Source organism: Narcine bancroftii, chromosome 3 (genome assembly GCF_036971445.1).
Source record: "Narcine bancroftii isolate sNarBan1 chromosome 3, sNarBan1.hap1, whole genome shotgun sequence".
NCBI classification, from domain to species: Eukaryota; Metazoa; Chordata; class Chondrichthyes; order Torpediniformes; family Narcinidae; genus Narcine; species Narcine bancroftii.
In genome coordinates this window covers 271,797,140-271,825,027 of record NC_091471.1, presented here as the reverse complement: position 1 = coordinate 271,825,027, position 27,888 = coordinate 271,797,140, and the positions used below count along the sequence as shown (strand labels likewise).

At 43.3% G+C, this 27,888-nt stretch overlaps 1 protein-coding gene across 1 annotated transcript in view; it reads left to right on the top strand.

Annotated features, from left to right (window-relative positions):
• The first annotated feature begins 5,120 nt into the window (after positions 1-5,120).
• Positions 5,121-27,888, top strand: part of LOC138758772 (transducin-like enhancer protein 1) — a 157,349-nt gene continuing 134,581 nt past the window's right edge. The window contains exons 1-2 of the mRNA XM_069928145.1: positions 5,121-5,474; positions 16,721-16,833. Of these exons, the coding sequence (XP_069784246.1) occupies positions 5,451-5,474; positions 16,721-16,833 (137 nt within the window). The 5' untranslated portion in view covers positions 5,121-5,450. The remainder of the gene's footprint in view (positions 5,475-16,720; positions 16,834-27,888) is intronic.

The following is a 27,888-nucleotide window of genomic DNA, read 5'->3' as shown; positions in this document are numbered from 1 at the left end:
TCAATTGTGATTTCCAAAAAATACATGGAATTATTGCCTAAAAATTAATTTGCGTTATGCCCAAAAAAATTAGCAATGCACATTTCGAAGTCCTATTTCCAGTGTGATTAAAACTTTTGGCAGACATTTTAACTGAAATTCATGCCAGTATTAATAAGGGCAGAAATTGGTTATAAAGCTTTAGAGCGATACAGCAATGAAACAGACCTTTCGGCCCATCGAGTCCATGCTAAGCATCCATTTACACTAATCTCGCATTAATACTCTATTTGAAATTCTCACATTGCCTTTAACTCTTCCCAAAACCACTGTGAGAGCTTTTTGTGCTCTGGTGTTGTGGCTTGTGGACATGTCCATCAAATGACAACAGCTGGAAAATAATGTGCAGAATTAATTTCTGGTGAGGTTTTCAATCACATTGGTCTGAATCATATCGAGAACTGTTCTCTGGTGAAGCAGCTGTTGGTCCTGCTCACTGCTGTCGAAAGATTTCAGAATTCGCTCTCCTGCTGCCAAAGGCAGAATTCCAAACAAGTCTGAAGTTCACTGACCTAAAAACCACGCCCAGAGGTGGTTGCAACGGGTTCACCCTCAAAATTCAGTGGTCAGAAATACCGGAAAAAATCCACCAAATAAGAAGTGGTTCCATGTTTATTTTATCAGAAATAAATCTAAAACTGGAGTGATCAAAAAGATGGCCTTCAAGGAGGAAGTGGACAAGGAGAAGTACATGTGGCCATGAATGCACTCTTTGAATGCCAGCATTTGCTTGCTAACAAAATGTTTGTTCTGGAAGTGAATGCAACAGTTTTCAGACCTTTTGACCCATGAACCTGGTGCTGCTTAATTATACTCAAGTGACCTACAACCCTCAGTACATTTTGAACAGTGGGAGGAAACTGGAGCCCCCAGAGGAAACCCATGCAGTCACAGGGAGAACATACAAACTCTGTACAGACAATGTGGGATTTGAACCCAGTCCTGATTACTGGCACTGTGCCAGTGCATTTATCCAGAATGGATGATTCCCCAAATTGTTGGGAAGAGTTTCCTGACTTCTGTGAAGCAAAGTATAATCAACAGAAATGGCCTGCAAGGATCCTAAGGCATTAGTTCTCAACCTTTTTCTTTCCACTCATATATTACCTTATGATCCTATGCTATAGGTGCTCTGTGGTTAGTAAGTGATTACTTAAGGTGATCTCTAAATGGGGGAAAAAAAAGTTTGAGGACCATTGTCCTAAGGCAAGATCTCAAGGGTGAATGTGACCCTGACTTTGTTCATTTTCCAGGATCTGGGCATCACTGACCAGGCCAGCTTTTGTAGGCTCTCCCCAGGTCGTTCAGAAAGAAGGGAAAACCCTCTTTCTTGAACCACAGCAGTACTATTGGGTAAAGAATTCCAGTATTTTGACCAAGCAAGGAGGAAGGACTGGCATTGATCCAGCCATTAAGTTGCTCCCAATCAACATGATAAAGTCTTCCTTATAAACCTCTAGGACTAGTGTTTAAATTGGCAGAGCCAACCCATCGATCATTCAGGAAAGAGGTTAACCTAACTGTGCTCACAAATTATACCTTACAAAGGTCAAGCCTTGCACATTCTGTCTCATGGCAGGGCAGAACTACCAGAAGCAGCAAAGAGGAATTCCTTTAGCATTGAGCCTCATTGCACCATCAAACAAATGTCCAATTGGTTAGCATCTACTATCCATCCTCATCCAATGAATCAGTGCTCCCGTTGAATCAAAAATACTTAAAAGAAGCACTTGAAAGTTACTGTGACACAAAATGTACTTGAGTCATTGACTTCCATGCTTGTTACCAAGAATACTTGGTAACACCATCAGTGAATCAAATGGCAGTGGTAAAGGACGTATCTGACTAGGCCTGCATAAGGTAGTAAATGAGCCAACATGAGGATTAAGCCAACCACATCATCCTCCCCAACTCACTTGGGGCTGATGCATCTGTCCCAATGACTGGACCTCCAACTCCTGCAGGAGGCAGGAGATATGGAGTTGTTGTTAAATTGATAACGCCTTCCAATCTGCTGCATGGCACTTCAATTACGCTTGCATCCACGAAGCACTGCGGATCACCAGTAGCCACAGAAATGTACACGACCACAATCTGTAATCTATTGCCTATTATAGTTAACAACAGAGGCGATAACCCTGGTTTAATGAGGAGAGCAGGAGGATGTGCCGGGAGCAGCTTTATATAAAAAAAACCAATAAGCTATCAGTCCAGTGACAATGCAGCGCAGAACACGAGTGCTTTAGAGTATAAAACTGGGCGATGCCACGTCCAGTGGACGGTCTTGCCATTGCTTAATCCCTTAGGGGTTGGAGGTTCAGTCATTAGATGGTGCTCCCATGCACCCTCTTCTTCGTCCTTGAGGCGGTGGAGATCATGGAATTATTTGGTAGTGTCGGATTGGGCTGGATGGATAATAAGAGCATTTAATTGGCTGTATATAATGTGGCCACCAGTGTCTTGGGGATTTTAATTTAGAGATGCAGTACTGTAACAGGCTCTTCTTGCCCATGGGCCTGTGCTGCCCAATACACCCATGTGGTCAATAAACCTACTGACCGTGTACATTTTTGGAGGGGGGAGGAAACTAGATGGAACCCAGGTTGACATAGGGAGAACAAACAAACTTGGTAACAGACAGCATCGGATTTGAATTCGGATTGCTGGCCTTGTAATAGCATTGCATTAACTGCTAAGGGAACCAACATGAGGATTAAGCCAACAACATCATCCTCACCAACTCACTTGGGACTGATACATCTGTCCCAATGACTGGACCTCTAACCCCTACAGGAGGCAGGAGATACGGTGTTGGGGTTAAACTAAATATGCTGCCCTTGGTGGGGAATGGCTTTGTCCAGCAAACAAAAATGCAAGTGTCTTCATTCTTAACATCAAAGTCAGGTCACCTTCAATTTTGGAAATATTTCCTCCAGATCCATGCCAGATTTAACACTCGTACCCACTGTTGCCATCTAGAAGCTAAGGCATAACAAGTGGCTTCTAGCCCTGAAAACAAAACTCATGTCATCTTTCTCCTGATAGGCAACCTCTTATTTTTCAACTGTGACCCTGAGATTTTTTTTATTAGAATCAGAATTTATTATAAACATGTCACAACATCTGTTGTTCTGTGGCAGGATCTCAGTGCAAACATTTATATAAACCACCTTACGAACTAAATAAAAATAGTGCAAAAAAAAAGGTTAAAGCAAGGCAATGTTTTTGGTTCATTGATCATTCAGGAATCTGATGGTAGCAGGGAAAAAGCTGTCCTTGTGCTATTGAGTGCTCATCGTTAGGCTCTTGTACTTTTTCCTGATGGTAATGGAGCAAAAAGGGCATGGCCTGGGTGGTGGGGGTCCTTGAGGATAGAGGCTGCTTTCATAAGCTACCACCTCGTAGATGTCATCAATGGAGTGAAGATGTGGCAGGCCGAGTTTTTTCTTCTCCCGAGTGTTGGGACCTCCACACCAACCAGTGATGCGACCAGCCAGAATGGTACACCTGTAGAGGGTTTTTAGGGTCTTCAGTGACATACCAAATTTCTGCAAACTCCTTGCAAAGTATTCTCTCCCACAAGAGGAAATAGTCTCTCCACTTCACCTTGTCACGATATCTCAGGAACTTGTATCATCCACCCTTAATTTTATAAACTGTTGCAAACACAAACCTGGTCTGCTTCATGGTTGTCTTGTGAGCTGCAATGTCCGCCCAGATATTTCGTGCTTGTAGAGCACAAGGCTGAGTCGGCCGCACCAGTGAGTTGAGGCAGCCTGTCGCCACCCACGTGTTTCTCCAACCCATTACTATTCTGCGAGATGACTCTCTTGTCCATTGTCTACCCTTTTGTGTTTGATATTGTGCTTTGTGTATTCTTTTATTAATTGGTGTACAGCACTTTGGAGCAACATTTTGTTGTGTTTTAAAATGTGCTATATACATAAAATATTCAATTCAATTCAATTCTTCCCTCATAGGACCACCCACTGGATAACCTAAATGGAAAGGTTTATGGTGGAAATTTGTACAAACCCTGAAAACTTTTATAACCTTGAGTAAAATCAAATGGCCCATTTCAAAACTCGAAAACACCAATACTGCTGAAATCAAAACAGATGTCCAGGAGAAGGGTAAATACAGAAAAGTGTGGGAGAATCTTGGCAGGCCCTGCAACATCTATAGGAGGCAAAGGTAAAGAACAATATATTCATCTGGATATCCAGGTCTTGACCAAAAACATCAACTTCTCCAGTTCCCACTATAGATGCTGCCCTGGCACTTAAGTTCCTCTTTTGTTTTCTTCCAGTTCCACTATCTGTGGCCGTCGCCTGTGTCTCTTGTCAGATCCGGCAGTGTACGCTGAGAGAGAAAAAGAAATGACCTTTCATCATTTGCTGGTAACTGGCTGAATACTTCCTCCATTTTCCGTCTTTTATTGCCCAATTTCAAAACAAGTTTAAACTGCTATACATAGAAAAGTTTCCCTTGGGTTCTGGTTTGGAATACAACACATGTTCTGTTTGTGTAAGTCCACAAACGTGTAAATACCTGCTCTGCGGAACATGTTTAGGATTAATGACCGCTAGATATGGATATTAAATTATTTTGGCCCGAGGAACTGGGTCAACTCGGCAGTAGCATTGTTTCTAAAAGAAAATGCTTTCTTCCCAAACACAAAACAAATGTAATTGCTTCATTTGTTTTTAATTAAACTCCCCCCACCCCCGTCAATACTTTGCTCTTATTTGTTTACACCGAGAAGGGGGAAGAGATACCGTATTTGTAACTTCAATTACAAATGACATGAATCCATTTTTATGGGGGGGAGAAAAAAGCAACAAGGCAAAAATGTAGCCAAAAGGTTGGAACCCGAGCGCCGCAGCCAATGGGCGACAGGGAGCGCTAAGGTCCCCACGTGGGTTGGGTCGGGCGAGCAGCGTTACCATTGGCTGGCTGGGCTCGGTAATTGACTAGTTGCGGTGAAAACATTAGATTTCAATCCAGGAAACCGCGTGTCCCTGATCTCTGCCAGTGCAAAGTCTTCGATCAGTCCTGTTTTACTTCTCCTTTTGGTATTTATTGACCAACTCCATTTTCCCTCATCCCTCTCCTCTTTTTCCACAAGGATTGCGGTTGATATATTAATCTGCCTTTCTTGCACATCAGCCAGGCAGGGTAAAAAAAAAAGTATGCGACGTTACTGACAGATTTATGAGCCAATTGCGAACCATCGCCTCAAGGCTACATGATTTGATCCCGGTAGAGAAGAGTGCTTGTTTGAATTAGCCCATTTGAACAAAGGGATCTGGGGGATGTACAACATTGTATTACACCGATTGATCGCAGCATTTTGTAGGGTGGGTTCTTAAAGATTGCAACTACCTGGACAATTTTCTTCAGCCACAGAAATGTTTCCCCACAACCGCTCGTCGGTAAGTGACTTATTTTTTTTCTCCCTCAATTGGAGGGATGGACTGAGTCTCCGCTCCGGTACCTCGCTACTGTCTTGTTCTACCGTGGCCTATTCCCCCCCCCCCCCTCCTCCTCCCAAACATGAAGCTAAAGTGCTACCAACACGGGAAAGAGCTGATAGATGATTAGCACGGCGTGTGAGCCACTAATAGTCCATTGTGAGAGCCGCGCTTGCTGTGCAAATACTTAAGACCCACCATGGTGGGGGAGTTATTTTTTTTTCCCCTGCTCTTCTGAGCAGCGCCTTCCTTCCTCGAACGTGTCGTTTTGTGTGTGCGCGCTCTTGGAGAATTCTTTCTCGGGCTTCGGAGCTCAAACTCCGCACAAGTCACAACGGGGGAAAAATGCCTTCTCACTGGGGGAGACAGAGCAGGATCCCAAATCGACTGATCCCCCCCCCCTCCCCCCCCAGTTTGTACCTTATTGTGAATCCATCTCGGATTCTTGCATTAACTGTACCTTGGCAAGGGCCTCCCCCCCCCTCCCTTCGCTTTCGTGCGAGGGGGCATGTGCGCTACACGTGCGGGGCAAGAAGCGAGAGAAGTACTGGGGCTGTTTACATTGGAATCCGGAGGGCAACCCAACTCCCACCACCCCTGTCACTGAGCTGTTTATGGCAGGGTTTCACCCCGTTCAACCCCCCCCCCCCTGTTAACTGTCACGCGTGTTTATTTTTTTGGACAGGTTCTAGCCCCCAGCACATCGCTTCTGCCAAAGTGAAGCTTGCAGGCCACTCCTTAAACAGTGTGCAGGTCACCATGACAGAGCAATGGCGAATATTGCGGATCTTTTTAAACGGACTTCCTTATTAGAGCGAGTTCTGCAGCGGCCGAGCGCAGTCGCCACCCGGTTTATGACCAACACCCCACTCCCTTCCCCAAACTTGTGCCGCTGGGGATTGAGAGGTCTATCTTTCTGCAGAACAGCTCCTTGTGACCTCCAAAGGTCCATCCGCCGACTCCTGTCCATGGGGAGAGATTGAGGCGTCCGGGACTGGCCTCGTTAGAAATTAGAAGAATGAGAGGGGTCACCAAAACAAAAAAAAAACACATTATGAAAGGCATAGATCAGATAGAGGGAGGTAAGTTGTTTCCATTGGTGGGGGAGACTAGAATTGGAGGCCTCAAGATTCAGGGGAGTAGATTGAGGAGGGAGATGAGGAGGAGCTGCTTTTCTCAGAAGGGGGTGAATTTGTTGCCCATTGAAGCTGGGGAGGTAACCTCAGTAATTATATTTAAGATAGATTTTTAGATAGGAGGGGAATTGAGGGATGGGGGGGGAGGCAAGACGGTGGAGATGAGCCTGTTATCAGATCAGCCACGAATAGCAGAGCAGAGTCAACGGGCCGGATGGCCGACTCCTATTTCTTGCATTCTTATGATAGGCATGATGATCCAAAAATAAAACATTAGTTTCTAGTTACATCCTGCTCTATCTCCAGTGTGGACCCCTTTCTTGTTTACTCAATATACAGGTTGCTTCTCTGACTTTACTACTGCAGAAGCAAGCATTTTCCCCAAATAAATATTGGGAGGGTTGACCCCATTGTCTTCAATCCATGCCATAAACTTTGCCATCCACGCCATCCGTCCGAGATTAAACTAGGTTTTTTTTTCACAACCAAGCGGCCATATTGGACCCTGAGTTGAGGAGCTGCCATTATTAGATTTTTCATTTCAACCCTATGCTGTTGAAACTCCCAGTTCTGGACCAATCCTTCTGGGGCATCCCTGATCAAGTTCCAGTCTCTGCAATGGTGCACCATTACTGATGTTGAGCCCTGTTACTCCGTCGCCTACTTTCCCTTACTCACTGAACTTCTGGTTAAGCAATGGCTTATTAACATGTTTTCAAATTCCTCCATGCCTCTCCCTGTCTCTCTTTTCTGCTCAGACCAAGATTAAAAACAAAACATCTGCATTTCACTAAATCTGCCCTCGAAGTACTCCTGATATTTAATTGTTTCATCACTGACAACAATCTCCTCCGCTGTCAAGGCCCCATCCCTTCCTTTCAGATGCTTCTTAAAACTTTACTACTTTCACTAAGCTTTTGGTTCTTTGCCCAGATATCCTCATGTGTGGCTTTGTTTGATAATACTCCAATGAACACCAAAGGATGTTGTTGGAATGTTAAAGGCACTGAATTGCTTTTGACATTGACTCCACAAGTGTAAAGTAGCCTCAGTCTTTCTGGAATTGTGGAGGATTTTCCTTCACTGTCATTTCCTTCTTCTCCCCATATTTCTGTGAGTTTGTTCTTTATTTGACTTTTTTTTTAAAGCTTACACCTTGACATATCTTCCCCATCAACTTTCATATTTTTATCTTGTGAAACTTGAGATCGTCCCAATCTTTCAGCTTGGAGATAGTGTTTATAATATCTGAAACCATTTCCAGTTTTAGATGCACTTTCATATTTGATTTCAAATGCATACTTTTTGTTGTGTCTTTTCCGTGTTCTTGCAGTAAATTGAATAGTAAAATGATGAATTTCCCACATGTAGCCTCTAGATTAATGATTTCTCTTTCCACACCAGTACGGGAGAATGTGTGGCTGGCTGAAAGCCTAATATGCTTCACCTTCTACCATCACGGTAGTCACATGATACAATGGTAATGGCATTGCTGACCATCATTTTGCCGATGTTTGCCCCAAGCACAGAGACTAGGAAAAGCCTAGTAGTAGATGATGTGAAACCCCGATGGGGGAGAGTAAGACTGGTTTCATTCTTGTGTGGTACCCTCAGAGTTTAGGCCGTATGACGATTTTGATGTGTTCAAAAGTTCCAAAGTTTTTCTATCAAGAGTGATGAAGATCTGTAATTTTCACTTGGGTTAGGGACCTTGGAGTCAAATGAGATTTTTAATTTAATTGTGTAGCCAGCAACTTGGATAACAGTGAGGTACAACGCTGCAGATGGTGGAATCAAGAGCAAAAGGCTAATTGCTAAAGGAACTCAGTGGACCAGGCCACTGTTTTTAATTCAAGGTTGTAGGATCTCAACCAGAAATGTCGACCGCAGGTGCTGACTGACCCTCTTGAGTTTCTCCAGCAGCTTTTTTGTTAGCCATGTGTTGAACATCATGTACTTTACCATAGCAAAGTGATTCAAGACACTCAATAAGATTTGCCAAGCAAAGTGTGTCATCAAAACCACACAAGAGGATGGCCAAAGAGTTTTAAATGCTAGTGTTGCAGGATAGAGGTAAAAGGGTTTGCAGAGGGGGGTTCAAAAGTTTAGACTCTCGGCAACTGAAGGCTAGGCTGCCAAATGTAGTGCGCAACTGGAAGAGAATTCAAAGGTTGTAGGGCTGAGGCAAGTTGGATTTGAATGATTGAATAAGACTCTTAAAGACCAAGGCAGATAAATGTTGGCAAAATGGATCCGTGCGAAAGATATTATTTAATTTTAAATCTTCCTCAGTTGACCTGATGTAGGTGATTCTGGAAGGCCCAGCAGAGGCAAACCTTCGAGTGGTAGGTCTGCAAGGTTGTGTATCCGATGTTGCATTTCCACATGCTGGACGTGGTTAATTTTTTGATCGATACATTTGCCCAACGTGGTCGCCATGTAATTTTTTTTGCATGTGTTGCTTAAACAGGAAGTAAAATGCTCGTGTAAATGGGTGCCAACTCTGGAAATGTTGTTATGTAAACGAAACCATCTGGGAGAATTGAATGTATTTGCATGAAATGTGTGAATTTGCATGTGTTCAAAGGAAAACAAAGTTCGATAAGTTTCTGTTTTTAATCATGTGGTTTTACTTGAGTGATTGAATTAATCAGAAAACAGCTTTCTTATCCATTCTGGCACTTTCTTTTGGTTTTTTTCCTGAAACCGTTTGCAAGAATTTTATTTTTAGACTCCACCCTTCTGATCTGATTGAGCTTCCAATGCTGTATCATCACCTCCTTGCTGATTAAATCAAAACTGCAATGCAGAAATTCTGGAGAACATCAGCAGATCATGCAGAATCCATAGGAAGCAAAGGGATTTAACCAATGTTTTGGGTCTGAGATCTTTGTCAAGGTATGAGTAGAAAGCAAACAGATGCCTGAAGAAAAAGGTCGGGGGGTGGAGGGAAGGGGGAGGAGCACAGGCAAGAGGTCATGGGTGGATGTGGGTGGGAGGAAGGAAGTGATAGGAGGAGATGGATTAGCTTTCTGAATGGAGAGGGTGACAGACGGAGGGAGAGAGAGAAAGAGACACGGGTAAGGGGCCTAACAGAACCCATAGGAGTTTATGTTAATGCCATCTGGTTGAAGAATGCCCAGGTGCAATTCATGGTGTTGATCCTTCATTTTGCGGGTGGACTTGGTTTGGCAGTGCGAATGGGGTGTGGAGTTGAATTGGTTGGCCACTGGCGGGTCCCTGTTATTGCAGCAGACGGAGCAAAGGTGTTCAACAAAACGATCTCCAAATTGGCGTTCAGTCTTTCTGATGTAGAGGAGACCACAACGAGAGAACCAGATGCAGTAACTGACCCCTGCAGATTTTGGAAGGGTTGTTGGGAGGTTGGGGGTGGTGAGGGTGGAGGTATGGGTGCAAGGGTAGCATTTACTGTGGTCACAGAGGTAGGTGCTGAGGGGGGAGATTAGTGGGAATGGATGGGGAAGTCATGGAGGAAAAGGTCCCTACACAAAGGTGGAGGAGGAGAGGGAAAGGTTTGGACCTTCAACGAAGCTGACCACTTTTGAGCTAAAATGAAGCTGCATTCCCCTCCAGAATGTCTACACCTTCAGACTGCAGAAGAGATTTTTTTCTTTCCTCGACACTTCAAATAAATTTTACAGCCACTAATTGAACTTTTTAGTTTTAAACACTTTGCCCGTTGATCTCTTTTACACTTTTCCCCGTTCATTCGCACCTGACTTTCCTGTGATTTGGATGCCTTCTGTGTAGAGGCAGACATGCCATGCGTGCATTTGGCTTTTGATCATCTGTGCCCCTCTGCAATTGGGCATTGGTTGACTGTGCCCATGCTGGTGACCTGGCAGTTCAGTCGGTTCTACCATGAGCTGCGCTTTCATCAGGGGCTCTTTGACTGTCAACAGGAGGCCTCGTCACCTTTGATGGCTCTCTCCTCCTTCGCTCTTCGTATCAATTGCTGACACCAGTTGCGTGAGCAGAGAACCAATGCAAAACCAGAGGCCGCCTACTTCTTGTTGCTTGTTATTTGTCCACAGTGTAACCCCATCAGCAGTTCTCCAACCAACTTGGTAACAAATTTTAATGGAAATATTGGACTGTACAAAAGTAGAACTAATACTAATTTAATTTAGGATTAGCTGGTGAAAGATTTGGTAAAAGTGGGTAGGTGTTATTTGTAGGATGTTGACAAACCACTGCAATGCCATGTAATGAGTGCTGATTAGATTTCATTCTGTGATACAAGAACAGTAGACCCAGTGATCTGAAGCTCACAAGGTTAGATTTGCACTTATTTTGCAGCAAGGTTGCATTAAGTGGGAAGACATGAGTCACCTCAGTAATTTGGTAAAGTAGCTTTCACAAGTGGTCACTGGCATCTGCAGTCACACTTTAGCTGTGACTGATCCAACAGCCGTTTTCTGCTTTGAATTTTTCTTTGTGTTCCCTCCCAAGGTGTGGAGAACCAGTATTTGTGATCCATCTCAGTCGCCCTCTGAATTGAATAGTGTTATGAGCAAGTCCTGCTAATGAGTCTAGAGCAGCCTCTTAACATTTTATTTTTGGCTGTGGGCCCCTTCGGACTCTGCTCAAAGTTTATGGGCCTTTTCCTGTGAGGCCGTCAAGTTTAGTTGGTTTCTTCCGCACTTCTCTCCTGCCGACTACATACAAATATTTTATGATTTCCGTCTGTGGTCCTCCTTAAATGTGCTGTAGACCCAGTTTTGTTTTGGGGCAGAGGGAAGGTGGTGGAGAGGGGGGCATACGGCCCTTGTTGAGAATGACTGCTTGAGATGATTTTTTTTTGGTGTGGTCAGTGGGAGAGAAGTAATGTACTGAAAAAAAAAACTTGACTTTCACAGGACAGGGGGCTCATAAACTCGGAGCACAGTCCTAAGGGGGCCACAGCCAAAATAAAAAGGGTTGCGGATGGCTGGTCTGGAGGGCCATACGCACCAGGCCTGGGAAGCTTTGCAGATTTCCTTCCATTCAATGAACCAGATGTATTTTTGTAAATTGTCATCATTATTGACTGTGGATTTTTGATGTAATTACTTGAATTAAAATTCTGCAGTTGCTGTCAAGGGATTTGAACTGGTTTCCCAATCGATACTGCAGGCCTCTGACTGCAGGCCAAGTCTAAACTAATTATATTTTAATATTTTTTTAAAAAGTATAAAATTTGTGAAATGGGGCAAGTTGTGGATTGCTTGACTCTGAGAGCGGGTCAAGGGTTCAAGTCCCATTTAGAAAATGAGCCAGGCCTTTGGCTTGCTGTTTTAGTGCATCCCTGGAGTGCGGTAATTTTAAGAGTTCAAATCTATTGGATTATGTGACCCATGCCCCTTCTCAGCAGGTGCTCTGATGGAATAAACCTGGGAGAGCTTTGCTGAATTATCTTCATCAGAAAGAGGGTTTTGCCTGCAGTTTGGGGGAATGGAGTGCAGAGAGTTGACATCGGTTTGATGGGCTCCTTCCATGCTGTGATTAATCGAATAGATGCTGACACCCTAGTGTTGAGGAACTTCACTTTTTGATTTCAAATCTACACCAATTCACATTTCTCTCAGGTTTGATCTTTGGGAAAAGCCAATCTGATGCCTTAACTATATTTGAATCTCATTGTGGACAGGACTAAGGAAATGATCGTGGACTTTAGGAGGACCAGGAATGACGACTTTCCACTACACATCAACAATTCTCTAGTGCAGTGGTTTTCAAACTGCCCACCCCCTCCCCCCCCCCCCCCCCCCCCAAGCTCACATTCCACCTGAAGCAATCCTGATGTCATAAGTGCGCTGTGATTGGTAAGGAATTGCTTAAGGCGGTACGTGAATGGGAAGGGAGGGTTGAGAACCACTGCTTTAGAACTTGTCGTTCCTGAAATATTTTGCTTGAGAAAAATTGGCTTTGGCCCATTTCCTTTGGAGTTATGAAACCGTGCACATAATGAGTCCATTAGGTACAATTAAAACAATGGTTTTCAAACCTTTTTCTTTCCACTCACATACCACCTTAAGCAATCACTTACTAATCACAGAGCACCTATGGCATAGGGATTGCTTAAAGATACATGTGAGTTCAGGGGAACAGTTTGAAAACCACTGCAGTAGTGGGAGAGTGGAGAGCACCAACTTCCTTGGAGTTCACTCAACTAGTGACCTATCATGGAAACACAACATCTCTTGTCAGGCCACCATTATGTCAACCTCTATAGGAGCTCTTTTGCAGTGTGGTATGGTTGCTGCAGAGAAATGGATCGGAGGTCAATCACAGGGCCATAGAGTGGCAAAGAGGATCACCGGTGTCCATTTCATACCCCCCCCCCTCGCCCCACAACACCCCCACCATCGATGTGTACTGTCGAGATCAATGTGTGAAGAGGGTGCACAAAATCATTAAGGACCCCTTCCACCTTGCACACACCATCTTTCAGCTGCTCCTGTTGGGGAAAAGATCCAGGAGGATCAGAGCCAGCACCACCAGGCTGAGGAACAGCTTCTTCTCACGGACAGAGAATGCTGAATGACCAAAGGAACTTCTCACACTAACCCTCTGAGACTCTCATATGCATAAAGCAATTTTTATTTATTTATTTGTACATATGAATACTTGTCCTACATATGTATTGTTTGTATGTGGGTTATGTCTGGTTGCGTGTGTCTGCGTGGTTTGCACCGAGGACTGGAGAAGGCTATTTCATCGGGTCGTACTTTTGAAATCAGATGATGATAAACTTGATGTAAATTTGGATTAGATTGTCTGTCCACACTGGAGCACCTGCCAGGGAGTTGCTGTGGATTTATTCCCAGAGTCTACATAATGCAGGGACCTGCTTCTCAGTGGCAAGAGACCTCTCTACTTTGGTCTTGCCTCACAAAAAGACCATGCAAAAAGTGCACCCTCTTGTTAGCTTGGAGCATTTGGCTCCGTGCAACTCCTTGCACTGGAAGACCTTTGAGCAGACCAAAGTGCATCTTTCACCAAGCTTATAATCTTCCAGTAGCAGTCAATGTTTGTCTCCATATGTAGCCTCTGTACAAGTCTTGCTGTCATTGCCACTTAACCTAAAACAAAGTCTTTATTCAACAATGGGAATGCTAAAAGGTGAATATATCACCAGTCCTTTGCTGTTATAACATGGCAGACCTTTACGCTGCAGGGTTGGCAACTGTAATAGCACAAGGAGAGGAGATTGTGCTTCTGTGCAGTTGAAGCCGTTGACATGTGATATGGGTTTAAACGTTAGCTACTTTATAGAAATGATTAGTGCAGTACAATTGTGGCCATGGCATTGCTCCTGGTGCAGTTTTTTTCTGATTTGTTTTGAGTGAGTGCATTCTCGATGGGTAGGTCTGAAAACTTTGAGGATAATGTGTGGAGTGAGTGAATGAAGATCAGTAATTGAATCAGCGGTTATTCACTCCCAATTTTGTGCTATGCTTCTGCTCTTTCACCCATGTGTCTGCCTTGTATGGGCATCGGGAAACCATTTGGCTTTAGGTGGTAATATCTGAGCCAACTTTGTCCAGATATCGTTGTTTCTGCACTTTGTCCCATGACGACACACACAATGGAGCTTTAACTAACCACAATGTTCTTTTTAAGCCTCCTTTACCTTCTGCCAATTAACTAGGGGTGTGATCCCTTAATTTGCTTTGAGTGGGCTCTCAGGGTTGTATGAGGTTGTGTATATACTCTGACAATAAATCTGAATCTAAATTCTGTTCTAACGATCTCGGGGGGGGATGAGTTTACATTCTAATAAATCTGTCAGGGAATTTAACTTCATTAACTTGTAATAATTTTGAAATGTATTATAAACTCATTCAAGATTTCTTTATTGTTATGCAATAGTACAGAGTATCTAATATTACATGAAGTTACCTTCTGCCTATCTAAGGCAGACAGAGTCGTCATTAGTGTTACCGGTGCCCCTTGCAGTAAGAGAAAGAGAAACAAAAGAGTCCCTTCAGAGTCACCTAATGGAGGATTCACCTCCAGCACTCAGCCTCCTGTTGCAGGGCTGGGGCCGAGGAGGGGGGGGTGGAGACCCCCCAACCCCCCTGCAGCACTGGTGTCACGAGTCTCCCGTGATATAAGCAGCGTATTTTTCTGTTACATCAGAGGGAGGGGGAAATTTGTTGGTGGTGGCACACAGAGGAGGTTCATGGTAGGTAGGTACCACCCCCATCCCTTCCTCCCCACAGCTGAGCAAGTTTTCAAACATCAGATTGTCCCCCATCGCGGTTACCCTAATGACCCTGAATAGACTTGTTCCAACGCCGACTCTGGTTCAATCCTTGGGCAACCTGAGCTCTTGATCCAAACCTCAAGAAACCTTGAGGTGCCTGAGTCCCTTTGGGAGCCCTTCTTGCCCTCAACACCCTCTCAAATCCCTGTTTAGATACCTGGTTACCATGAGCCAATCTCCAGCAGCCTGTGTGGGTCCCTCATCGACTCAGCCCCTCACTCGTCTGCTGCTGTGGTCACTGGCATTTTTTGTGAGTTGTGAAAATAAGTGTGTTTTCCTTGCTCTTTCTGGCCCTAGGTGTGACTTTAGGATCATAGAATTTGGTTGATGACCTGACCTGTAACTCAATTCTGTTCCAATATTTCAGGGGCCTACAGCAATGATACAGAGGATACGTTCACATCCCACGTAGAAATTAACTTGGCTCAAGACTGATGAGAGATTGAGAGCAAAATTCTGGCTTCTCTGTTGAAGATCAGTGAATGGTTTTGCTTACCGGGGGGAAAAAAAAGAAAATTTATGCCTTGAAATCTTGCTTGCATCCAGTTTGTGCATTTTTTGGCATTGAAGGTTGACCTTGAATATAAAACACCATTTGTGATTTCAAAACCCCTTTCCAGATAGCAATGTTTTCTAGTCAGTTCAGCAATTACAAAATGTGCTTGGAGTGCATAGAAAGTGGCCGTTTGGCCCAACAGCCACACATTACAACCTTTAATGGAGGAATTTGTCTCTTGTCTTCTAATCGATCAGGTTCCTGCTCCATTTCCGTCTCCCCTCGTACTTGGCCAATTTTCCCTTAAATGCACCCTTTGTAATCACATCAGTCATTCCCCGGAGGGGGCAGGTTCCTCATTCCCACCACACTTCTGGGAATTTGGAGGAATTCTTGACCTATTGAATTTCTTAATGATGATCCTGGTGTGATGACCTCTGTATGTGCTCTTCCCCGTTATATATCTACTTTCTTAAAGCCTTCATCATTGTAGCCATCTCCCAACCTTCTCTGAAGACGCATACACCTTTATGCAACAGATGTCAACCTCATTTATCCTTCCTTGGGCTTCTCCAGTGCCTCTTCTATGTAGTGTGGCAAACCACCACCTTAGGCAATAGCTTCCCTTGCTCTTCCCTTGATGGCTTGCTAATTGATGACTGCTTTATTTTTATTCCAAAATCTACTTTGTGATCTGTCCCACTTTGACTGGCATTTTCTGGTTAAAATGATCCTTGTATTTTCCCGACCAAAATATACCTCTGCAATTGACCTGTGACCATTAATAATTGGAGAGCTGGCATAAGTCCTCCCTGTAATCCACTGAGAAACTCCCCAGTATAGGTTCAGACTGTGGTTCTAACCTTTTTATTCCCACTCACATATCACCTTAAGTAATATATCTAAGGATTACTTAAGGTGGTATATGAGCTGGGGGTGGGGCGGGGGGGGGGAACGGGAAGAAGGTTGAGAGGCATTGGGTTAAGAACTCTCTCATCTGTCTCCAAAAAAAACTCTTGTTTGAACAGTCTTTTACTTTGGGTTTCATGACTCCCCGTTGGTTCATTCTTGAGGGGGCCACTGTCACATCATTCTGGATTAAACTTCCTTTCACATACATACTGTCTGTCATTATCACTTGCTTGACTGCTAAACCAAAAAAAACCTCATTACATGAGTGTAAATTAGGAATTCCTATCAAGTAAACTAGAATAATGCTTTATAAAATGCAACAAACTGAGTGCAAATGTACGATTGTGTTCTCTGGAGAATCACCGCTTGACATAAATCTCATTCTCTCCAGGTACCACCATCCGCCACCCCAGCTGCCTCATCCCAAACTTTGAAATTTACCTTCCCGGAAACGTTGGATCGAATTAAGGAAGAATTCCAGTTTCTCCAGGCTCAGTACCACAGGTAAGGATGGATGGTCCTCTGGGGTTAATGCTCTCAAACCAACTGCATTCCAGGTATTGCAGCTGAACTGTTATTTTTTTCCCAATGATTTGGCACAAGGGGGCACTGTTCTCTCATGACAGCTTGGAAATGATTTTATTTGCCAAATGTGAAAATTCCATCCTCTTCCCCCATGTTGAGCATGTGGCTATGAGGACAATGTGTTTGGAGTCCAGAGTTCCTGACTACATTGGCTACTTGATCTTTTGACAGTAAAACCCCTGTTATTCCTGAATTCCAGCAACCAGCAAAAAATTCGCAGGAAATAAATAGGTAAAACTACACAAGTTTAAAATTGCCGTTAGTTTGCCAGTCACGCCACACACATTCTCAAGCAACTAGAAAAATCACTTATCCAGCATCTGCCAATCCCCATGGATGCCAGGGCTTTTACTATATTTTCACGGTTGACCTTTAGTATTGCATATTATCATTAATCTGTCCATTATAAAGACAAAAGGTTTGATTTTAGTGAGATCCACTAATGAATGCACGTCATACTTGTCAATGACTCATAGCGTGTTTTAGTCAAAGGTTTTAACAATTAAAAGTTAATTTGCTTTCCAGGACCAAAGTTACCAGTTTTTATTTCGCTCAATGATCCAGGTTTGGGTCCATGAAGCCTGAACCGTCCATATTAGTAGGCCTGACATTGCAAGTTCGCTAACCAGGGGATGCTTTCATTTCCTTCCTGGAGTCTAATAGTGTACCAGATGGATTTTACAACAGTTATGTACTTTCATGGTTATATTACTGAGGGTATCTTCAATTCAAATTATTTGACTAATTAAGATAAAACTTCCAAGCTATGGTTGAATTTGCAAGTTGAATTTGCACAAGTGTCATGGTTCAATAGCATAGTAACTTGACGCTTCACAACTGTACCTTGATAGGAGTGTCTGCGGGCTTGAAGTATCACTGCAAGTTGCATGTCTCCTTCGAGGAGACAGACTGGGGATAAATCGTGGATCTTGGCAGGCTCGCATGCTGGATAATGATTCGCTTTATTAATATAAACATTTTAACAGCACTTGCTGATTTCTCTTGTAATGGCTGTCTTTGGGTAAACAATTCTTGGGTTCACTTATCCAGAGTATGGAAAGATTTAACTTGTGGATGCAGTTCATTGCACTTGATCAGAACAGCTTTAGTTGTATTTGGACATCTTTTGACGTATCCTCCCATAATTTGGACTTGACTAATGTGATTTGCTTGTTTAAACCTTCTTTCAAGAAATGTTTCTGCAGCTGTAATTATGCCTCTAATAAATCCAGTGACGTCAGCAGATCAAAATCATTAACATATAATTAGAGGAGCTCTAGGAAGGCGTATTATAATTTAATGGCTTGAAGTGCATTAATTTGCCATGCAGTAAACATTTTGTACATCAACTGAGAGGCTAGTGTCAACAACTTCAAATATTATGCTAGAGGTCTGGAGTTGAAACAGTCCAAGTAATGACTGTTTGCTCTGAGGTTGCGAATCACTAAAAGATGATGCTGTAACTGTACAGCAAGCCACTCAGGATCCCTGAAGGAAAGGCCAGTTGGTGTATTTTGGTTACTAGCCGCTTTCCTGATTGTGGCAGGGAAATTATGCAGTAAAAGAGGAATCCACAAATGTTTGGAAGCTTCTCGAGTGCAGAATTTTAAATTTTAGAATGTTACGTTTGTATTGCATTGTGTTTTTGAAGTGGTGAAATGGGAGATTGGGGTGATAATTTCGAGCACACTATGTGGTCCAAAAATTCTTTTGAATCGAGTTTCTCTGCAGGTGGTGTAAGGCCCATTCTATTTTAATATCTTTCTAAAAAGGAATCAAATGCATGGATATTCTTCAACATCAAAACCTTGATTTTATGTAGCTGGTGCTTTTTTTTTTGTTTTGAATCTTCTGTTAAATATTTTTTCCATGTGTCTAGCTGTCTACATTCTTTGTTTGAAAGACTTCAGGCCAAGCATTTAATTCTTGGGATAGATTTTTCTTTGCCAGAAGACTGATCTACAGCATCCAGATGTTGTTCATTCAGCAGATGTTTGTCAGTAGCAGAGTGATTTCTGACTGAAGGGTGCATCCTGATTCAAATTGGCAGAGTTCACAGCACAGTGTGAAGTGGAAATATGGAACAGAAGCTTGGGGTGTTGATATTTGTCTTGGCCTCATGTGCAGGCCCATTATTCATGAACTGATACATTGAAGATGCAATGGATGCCACCTTGGGGTCATTCCAGGTCTTCAATGATCAAGATGGTTGCTGCTTGACCTCCATTTATCTTGGTGAAAAAAATGTAAAGTTGTTGATTCAAATATTTTTCAAAAATTTCCTAAGACTTCAGGAACTGAGTTACAGGGAAAAGTCAAGCAGATTCAGACTTTTTTCCCCTGGAGCGTAGAAGAATGAGGGAGATTTGATAGGGGCATTTAAAATTATAATGGGCATAGATAGAGTAAATGTAGGTTGGCTTTTTCCACTGAGGGTAGATGAGATATAAACCAGAGGACATGGGTTAAGGGTGAAAGGGGGAATATTGAGGAGTACTGCTTATCACAGAGTGGTGGGAGTGTGGAATAAGCTACCAGTTGAAGTGGTGAACGTGGGCTCAATTTTTAATATTTAAGAATTTGGACAGGTATGTGGATGGGAGGGGAATGGACTGGGTGAAGGTCAATAGGACTAGGTAGAAAAACAAGAACAGAAGGGCCTGTTTCTGTACTCTAAAGTTCTATGGTACTAAGGTAAATCACTCTGTGATTTGAGAGAAAGGTTGTGTTCTGGTTTTCTCCATTTGAGATGCTCTGCCTTCTGCAAGCATTGTTTTTAAACTGACGAACATTGTGGTAAATTTGGGCATGTTTCACTCCCAGACCGAAGCGAAGTGAGGTTTGTAGTCACATCCTGTCACTGTTTCTTCAATCTGCTTCAGAATGTACATGCTATCTGCCGAGTGTGGATGAGTTTGAGTATTTATCATAATTAAAACATCTATTGGTATTAGTAGACAATTCCCTAAAATTATATTTTGTCTCTTGCTCAAAGGAAGTGACCTGTCTTTTAATATAATTGGATGAGATTCTGTGGCTGAAGGAAAGGAGTGAGAGAGGGGATGTTTTAATTGCAAGCGGATCTTTGCTTGCGTCATCACCAGTGACTGTGGTTTGTGGCAGATAATCCAAGTGAGGTTTCAGATCAAGTGCATGAAGTTCCTGAGTTTATAGTTCATCATTTCTCCCATCAGTGGCTGACTATTGGGTGTGTTGAGCCTTGCAAAGTTAACTGCAGTGTTCCAGGTAATATTTCTTGCAATTTCTGGGGTTGACGTGATTGCCAGATCCTGGGGAGGAAGTTGTCACTTCAGAATACACCAGAAGAATCCTGGTTTGATACCTCGTCTGTGCTGAGTTAGCTAATCTCAATCGAGGCAAACGTTGGGAATCTGTTGGCATTAGTGGGTTTTGACTACTCTAAAAAGATTTTGAGTGTAGGAGAGTAAAGATCCAAGCCTTCCTTCCCCTTGATTCACTCCCCTCTTCCAAACAAAAGCACCATTCATTTTAGCACATATCAAGGGTTATGCAGGACACATGCAGGAATGGGATTAGTTTGTGAAAACTCTCCATTTCTGAAGAAAATGAGCAGGGAAAGTAGTCAAATTAACTAAGGACAGAAGGAAAAATGACCCAACTTTTTATTGTTTTGTGGTTTGCTCTGGCGAACATAATTAGGCCAATTTAACATCAGGTAAACCAGCTGATAGGATTTTGCCCTTTCCCACAATTCTCTTGCTCATTTGCCATCATTTTGACCTGGAATCAGTCCCTTGTTCTGACAGCCTGGGTTTCGGCAGGCATAGCAAAGGGGAGTGGGATGCAGAAAAGCCGCCCACCACCCCTCTCATTAGAAGTTCATGCAGAGCGTGCTTAATGTGACTCTCCAAAAGCTGGTTTAAATTCCTGCACGCTCCTGTGCTCAAACCTCTTTTCTTGATAATGAGCCGTTAAAGAATAATAGACACATGAAAAACTAAAATATGAAAGCCCACGTTATTGGTACTTGGCTACGGCCTTGTAGCAAATTAAGCGATGCTCTCCAATTCTCCTAACCTGCAAATGAAAATCAAACTGATTCCATCCCTGGAATGTAAAATGTACCCGTGGAAGTTGAGAGCTGATTGTGATTGCGAAACTGAGATTCTATGCTCTAACCTGAAAGCAGCAATGGAAAATGTCCATTTTATTACAGGTAGATTTTGTTTTTGGGTGGTGAGGAGGGAAGGCTGGCTGCAGGATGCAGGCTGAACATTGTACACTTAATGGATGCACTGCATATTGAAACATGCAATTTTTTTTCAGATAGCGAAGACCGTGCACATAATTTAGAGACAATTCATCATCCTCGTAAAAAGAGGCACAAGTGATTTCTTTGTCCTTTGGTTTGAAGGTTGATGGGGAGAAACACAAAATGCTGTGGATTGAAAAGTGCAACTGAGAATTCTGTAATTACATGGCATTTCTGGAGAGGGGGAAAACAGAAGCTTGTAATTTAGTCATCTGACTTGGTGTTGGAAGCTGAAAAAAGACTTGCTTCTTTTTCTCTGTCATGTGACTTGCTGAGTATTTTTCCATCATTTTTATTTTAATTTTTAAATGTTAGTTTGGTTGCAGCATACTTTGCCAATCTGCTTCTGCTGGCCTATTACCTCCATGCTTCTCACGCTTCTGGGGAAGGTGGGGAGAGGGTGTCCACTTTCTCCTGGTACAAGTGTACCCTGCTTTATGAAACTAGAGCATTCCTATGAAACCTTATGTAAGCCAAGAGGGTGGAAAGTGAAGACCCATTCACTACTATTGAAGGCTATTTTCATAAATGCGAAAACCCATTCAAATCCTTTGGTAAATGTGAACACTGTTTCTTTGTAAAAGCGAATCTTCATAAAGTGAGTATTTGTAAAACAGGGTGTACCTGCATTTGCTTTTGACCATGCTGCATGCGAACCATTTGATTTAAATGATCCGCAGTGGCGTTCTGCTTTTGATGGCACAAAAACCAGAACGTATTAAACATTGTTGTAGTAAATGCCGACTGATTGCCATTCCAGAGTGCCAGTGGTTGCAGGTGAGTTGTGGTACGAACACTGCTGCTATTCTCTCACCTTGTACCACCGCTCCCTCTCTACAGAACGGAACAAATCCTGCTTAGTCTGGGATGGGGGATAAATTACACTTTGTTTTCCCCCTTGTTGCTGTTACTCAGCTCTGGGTGGTGAGACTTGCAGGGTTATGCACCGCGATGTGTTATTACCAATCTATGGGCTGTTAGTTCCCCTCCCCTCTCCTCTCTTTGATGTGCACGTATTCTTCGGCACAAGTCATTGGGTGCTGTTCCCAAAGTGGTTTAAATTCAACTCGTTTGAATTTTGAGCTACTGTTTGCTTTAATTTGCCACTCTGAAAAGCAAATCTGCTGGAAATCCATCTAGTTCTCTGGTCTTTTGTTTTAAAACCTCGCTCCTAATATTTCCCTTGTCACCTCTGTTAATGTCTAGACTCAAGTATAATTTAATGCAGGTGAAGGATTAAACCCAGATTTTCTCTGAATTAATGAGATCATCGGTGAATCTTTATTTACTTGGACGCCTTCTCTGGTAATCCAGACAGATTATTTAAAAAGAAATTCAGGCTCTGATATCAAAAGATTCTGTTTTAATAGGAAGCTGCGGCTTCATTCAACCTGCTGCTGCTTTATTTCCATTGAACATCCCAAGCTTAATAGTTTTCTAAGGAGCCTCATTAACCTTTTTAGCCCCGAAAGCTGGGGTAAGTAGGGGAGGGAGAGAACCTTGTGGCTTCAATTGAAATAATTGGCACAGAGATACTCTGATGGAGACAAAGGACTAAAGAGCACAGAATCAGCCGTCCTTTTGTTCTTCATTCCAGCAGCTTTCTGCAGAAAACCATTGTTAGCTCTTCCTGTTTGAGCAAACTTAGAAGCAGCATTTCATTATTAATGCCGTTTTTCTATTTAGTGAAGGATGAGCGTGTTCAGCAAAATGGGAGCCGAAGATCGAATGACTCTTGGCACAGATTAGATGGCAAGAAGAAGTATTGAATTCCGTTAAATGTTGGCAACCTTGAAGGACGTAATCTGGCCATTTGTGTCTCTTGGATAAGCCACAAAAGCTGTCCAATGACCTTAGTTGTCCACTCAGTTAACTAGTGACCTTTCATGGGCACACATCTCCTCAGGCACCACAGCGACTTATTGAGAAGCCTGAAGCAGGCAAGACTAATGGCCACCATCTTGTCAACCTTCCAAAGGAGCACTATTGAGAGTGTCCTGGCCGGCTGCATCACAGTGTGGTACGGGGGCTGTAAAGCAGGGGTGGCCAAACCACAGCTTGCGAGTCACATGAAGCTCTTTGACATGTAATGTGCGGGTTGTGGAAATATCTTGGCTGGAGGAAGTACCAGTGCTCCTGAAGCTGCCCTGCCTGGGGCACTCTGAATCTTTGCAGCCAATCCTGGGAGTCCCGGGATGGTCAGAACCTGGGCTGTGTGTCAAGGAGAGGGAAGAGAGAGTGGGCACTGGAGGAATGGCCCCTGCAGAGGAGCGCAGTGAACAGTACACCTTCTCTCGCTACAGCCAGGCAGCAGCACAGCAGAGCTCGCCAATGTGGGATGCGCCACAGGAAGGTGATGCAAAGCTGAGAGTCCTCTGCAGGCTAGAAGGGGTCCCCCACTGAGAACCTCATCCAGGTGCCAAGCCAGGACAGAGCTGGAGCGAGCAGCCACATGAAGGTCCTGTCTGGACCCACTGGATGGAGAGTCAGCACCAGGCAGCCCTTAGGTTAGATGGCACTACACCCCAGCTTCCACTCTCCCCATCCTGCCAGTGACTGGGAAGAGGGGAGCGGAGGATGGAATGGGGAGAAGCAGAGCTGTGGATCCCCTGCAGGAGGCAGCTTTGCATCGAGTCGCTTCCCGCATCATGCGCTCGGCTGTGGACGCTGGAATGGTGCAGGTATCTGCAGAGACCTCTGGCAGCAGCGTTCCTGAAAGGAACACATCAGGAGCAGGAGTTGTCCATCCATCCCGTTGAGCCTGCTCCCACATCAGTGAGATTGCAGCTGATCTGGCCGGGGGGGGGGGGGGGGGGGGGGGGGGAGGGGAGGGGCGCAGCTCCGCCTTCCCCGTGCCCCCTCCCCCATAACTCTTAATTCCCTGATGATGCAAAAATGTGTCTTACTATATCTTAAATATATTTAATAAGGCAGCCTCCACTGCTTCTTTGGGCAGAAATTTCCATAGAAAATCATTCAGGATTTTGAAAATATTTAGTATGTATGTGTCCTTTTTGATACAAATTAGCAGTTTTAAAAACTACATACATGAATAAATATTACGTACATGTATTTCTTCATTATATAAAATTTTGTAACAAAATATGCATATAAGAGTAAAATATGTATTTTATATTTTTTCATGTCTTGCTGATTGCAAACATCTGAAGTTTATCATATGTGGCTCAAGTATTAAGCAAGTTTGTCCATCCCTGCTGTAGAGCATTGGAGCAGAGATTAATCCCAGAAACCCATCAATACAGTAGTAAAGATCAGTACAGAGTGCAGGAGTTACAGAGAAATTAATTCAAATCAACCGGTGCGGACTCGAAAGGCCAACATGGCCTGTTTCCGCTCCGTAAATGGTTATATGGTTAATAGCAGAGAGGATCACCGGAGTCTCCCCCAACCCCCCTCCTTGACATGGTCTAGTGGGATCGTTGTCTGAGGAGGGCACGCCAAATCATTGAGGACCCCTTCCACCCTGCACACAGCATCTTTCAGCTTCTCCCATTGGGGAAGAGATACAGGAGGATCAGAGCCAGAACCACCAGGGTGAGGAACAGCTCTTCCCACGGGCAGTGAGAATGCTGAACGACCAAAGGGATTCACACTGACCATGTGGGACTTTCATTTGTACAAAAGACTATTTATTTGTTATTATGAAAACTTGTCCTGTGTGATATATGTGGTTGTGTGTCTGTGCGTTTTGCACCAAAGACTGGAGAACACTGTTTCGTTGGGTTGTACTTGAGCAGTTAGATGTCAATAAACTTGACTTGACTCCCCTGTCCTGATGAAGAGTTGCTGCTCAAACAGTCGACCATTCTTTCTCTCCCACTGATGCTGTTTGACCTCATTTCCTCCCACATAGTGCTTCACTCTCCATACCTTGTCAGTGGTTCCTGCATTTTGCCCTTCTTCCCACTACTTTCCCATTTTCCCCCTTGACTTTTCTTCCAATTTACTGTTCAGAAAATTCCAACGGAACCTTATTTTCTTCACTGTTTCTGATTGTGAAGCACTGTTGTTTTGCAAAAATTCCCCCTTTACCCACTTCTCTACATTCTATGTGCTCTGCTAATTAGTGACTGTCTTCATTTAACAAAGGAAAGTATGGATTTTAAACAATTTGAAATCCCAGAAGAAACTAGTTGAACAAACTGAGAAGCTTGCGGGACTCGATGTGACATCCACAGAGAGAGTCTGTCAACATTTCAGATCTGGATTCTTTGGTCCAGACTGTTTTTTGGAAAAAGGGTCTCAACCCGAAATGGTGACCGACCATTTCTACCTGTGGATGGACACTGCCCAACTTCCTCCAGCTTCTCATTGTTTGCTCAAAGTTCCAGTGCCTGTAGTTCTTGGCTTTCAGAATCAGAATCTATTGTCATGAATAAGTCATGAAATTTAGTGTTTTGTGGCAGCGTCACTGTGTAAACATTCATATAGCCCAATTTTACAACAATAATTTTTTAAAAATTACATGAAAAGTGTGGCAGTGTCTTTGGTTCATTGATCATTCAGGAACCTGATGGCGGAGGGGAAGAAGCTATCCTTGAGCTGCTGAGTGTTCATCTTCAGGCTCCTGTACCTTTTCCTCGATGGTAGCAGAATGAAGGGGACATGGCTTGGGTGGTGGGGACTTTGAGGATAGAGGCTCCTTTTTATAAGACACCGCCTTGTGTAGATGTCCTTTGATGGAATGAAATCTGGTGCCTGTGTATCGCACCCTTTGGGGTTTATTCTCTCTCTTTTAATCTGTTTTATTGGTTTTTATATGAAATACAATACAATGAAGAAAAGGGAATGAAACTGAAAAAAAATCAATCACACCCCCACCCAAATTCCACCCCCCAACACCCAAATTCCCCCCCCCCCCCCACCCAAACACCCCACTTCAAACAGTATAAACCTGGTCCTCCCTGCACTGAAATGGGTGAAAAAAAAAAATCAAAAGTATTATCTAAAACCCCCACCTCACCTCCTCTAATAAAAAAGAAAAAAACAGCTGAGCACCATCTTCAGGTTCGCATGTATTTTGTAGTTTTTGGTTCCGACTGTAAATAAAAAAGATAGGACCATATCTCATCTGGAAGGGTGAGTACATCTAATCACACGATTGACAGGAAGGATATTAACTCAGAAGATGCGGAATCTATATGGGTAGAACTGAGAAATAGCAAGGGGCGGAAAACGTTAGTGGGGGTGGTATATAGGCCTCCAAATAGTAGTGTAGAGGTGAGGGAAGGCATTAAAAGAGAAATTAGAAAAGCGTGCAATAAGGGAACAGCTGTCATCATGGGAGACTTTAATTTGCATATAGATTGGACTAGTCAAATTGGTAAAAATACTGAGGAGGAGGAGGAATTCCTTGAATGTTTACGGGACGGTTATCTAGACCAATATGTCGAGGAACCAACTCGGGAGTAGGCCATTTTAGATTGGGTGTTATGCAATGATAAGGGGCTAATCAACAATCTTGTTGTGCGAGGCCCTTTGGGTAGGAGCGATCACAATATGATCGAATTCTCACTCGACATGGAGAGTGAAGAAATTAAAACCGAGACTAAGGTCCTGAATTTAAATAAAGGGAATTATGATGGTATGAGACGGGAGTTGAGTAAGATTGATTGGGTGGTGTTTATGGGGGAGTTGACTGTGGATAGACAATGGAAAGCATTCACAGATCTAATGGAGAAATTGCAAAAATCGTTTATACCGGTTTGGCATAAAAATAAACCAAAAAAGGCGACTCAATCGTGGATAACAAGAGAAATTAGAGACAGCATATCAATTGGCCAAAAAAAGTACCGCAACCGAAGACTGGGAACAGTTCAAGATGCAGCAAAGGAGGACAAAGGGATTAATCAAGAGAGCAAAAATAAATTACGAAAGTAAGCTTGCGGCAAACATAAAAACCGACTGCAAAAGCTTTTATAAATATGTCAAGAGGAAAAGATTGGTGAAATCCAGAGTAGGTCCTTTGCAGTCAGAATCAGGGGAATATATAATGGGGAATAAGGAAATGGCAGACCAATTAAATTCTTACTTTAGTTCTGTTTTTACAAGAGAGGATACAAATAACCTCCCAAGGATGTTGGGAAACATAGAGACTAATGCAAGGGAGGAACTGAAAGAAATCAGTATCTCTAAGGACATGGTCTTGGGGAAATTGATGGGATTGAAGGCAGATAAATCCCAAGGGCCTGATAATCTACATCCTAGCGTACTCAAGGAAGTGGCCATTCAGATAGCAGATGCTTTAAGAATTATTTTCCAGAACTCGATAGACTCAGGATCAGTACCCATGGATTGGAGGGTAGCTAATGTTACCCCACTATTTAAAAAGGGGGGTAGAGAAAAAGCGGGGAATTAACGGCCAGTGAGCCTTACATCAGTAGTGGGCAAAATGATGGAATCCATTATTAAGGATGTAATAGCGGAGCATATGACTAGCAGAGAAGGGATCGGACAGAGTCAACATGGATTTACAAAAGGTAAATGGTGCTTGACAAATCTATTGGAATTCTTTGAGATGGTGACAGGTAAAATAGATGGGGGAGAGCCAGTGGATGTGGTGTACCTGGACTTCCAAAAGGCCTTCGATAAGGTCCCGCATAAACGACTGGCTTCCAAAATCAAGGCTCATGGGATTGGGGGCAAGGTATTGATGTGGA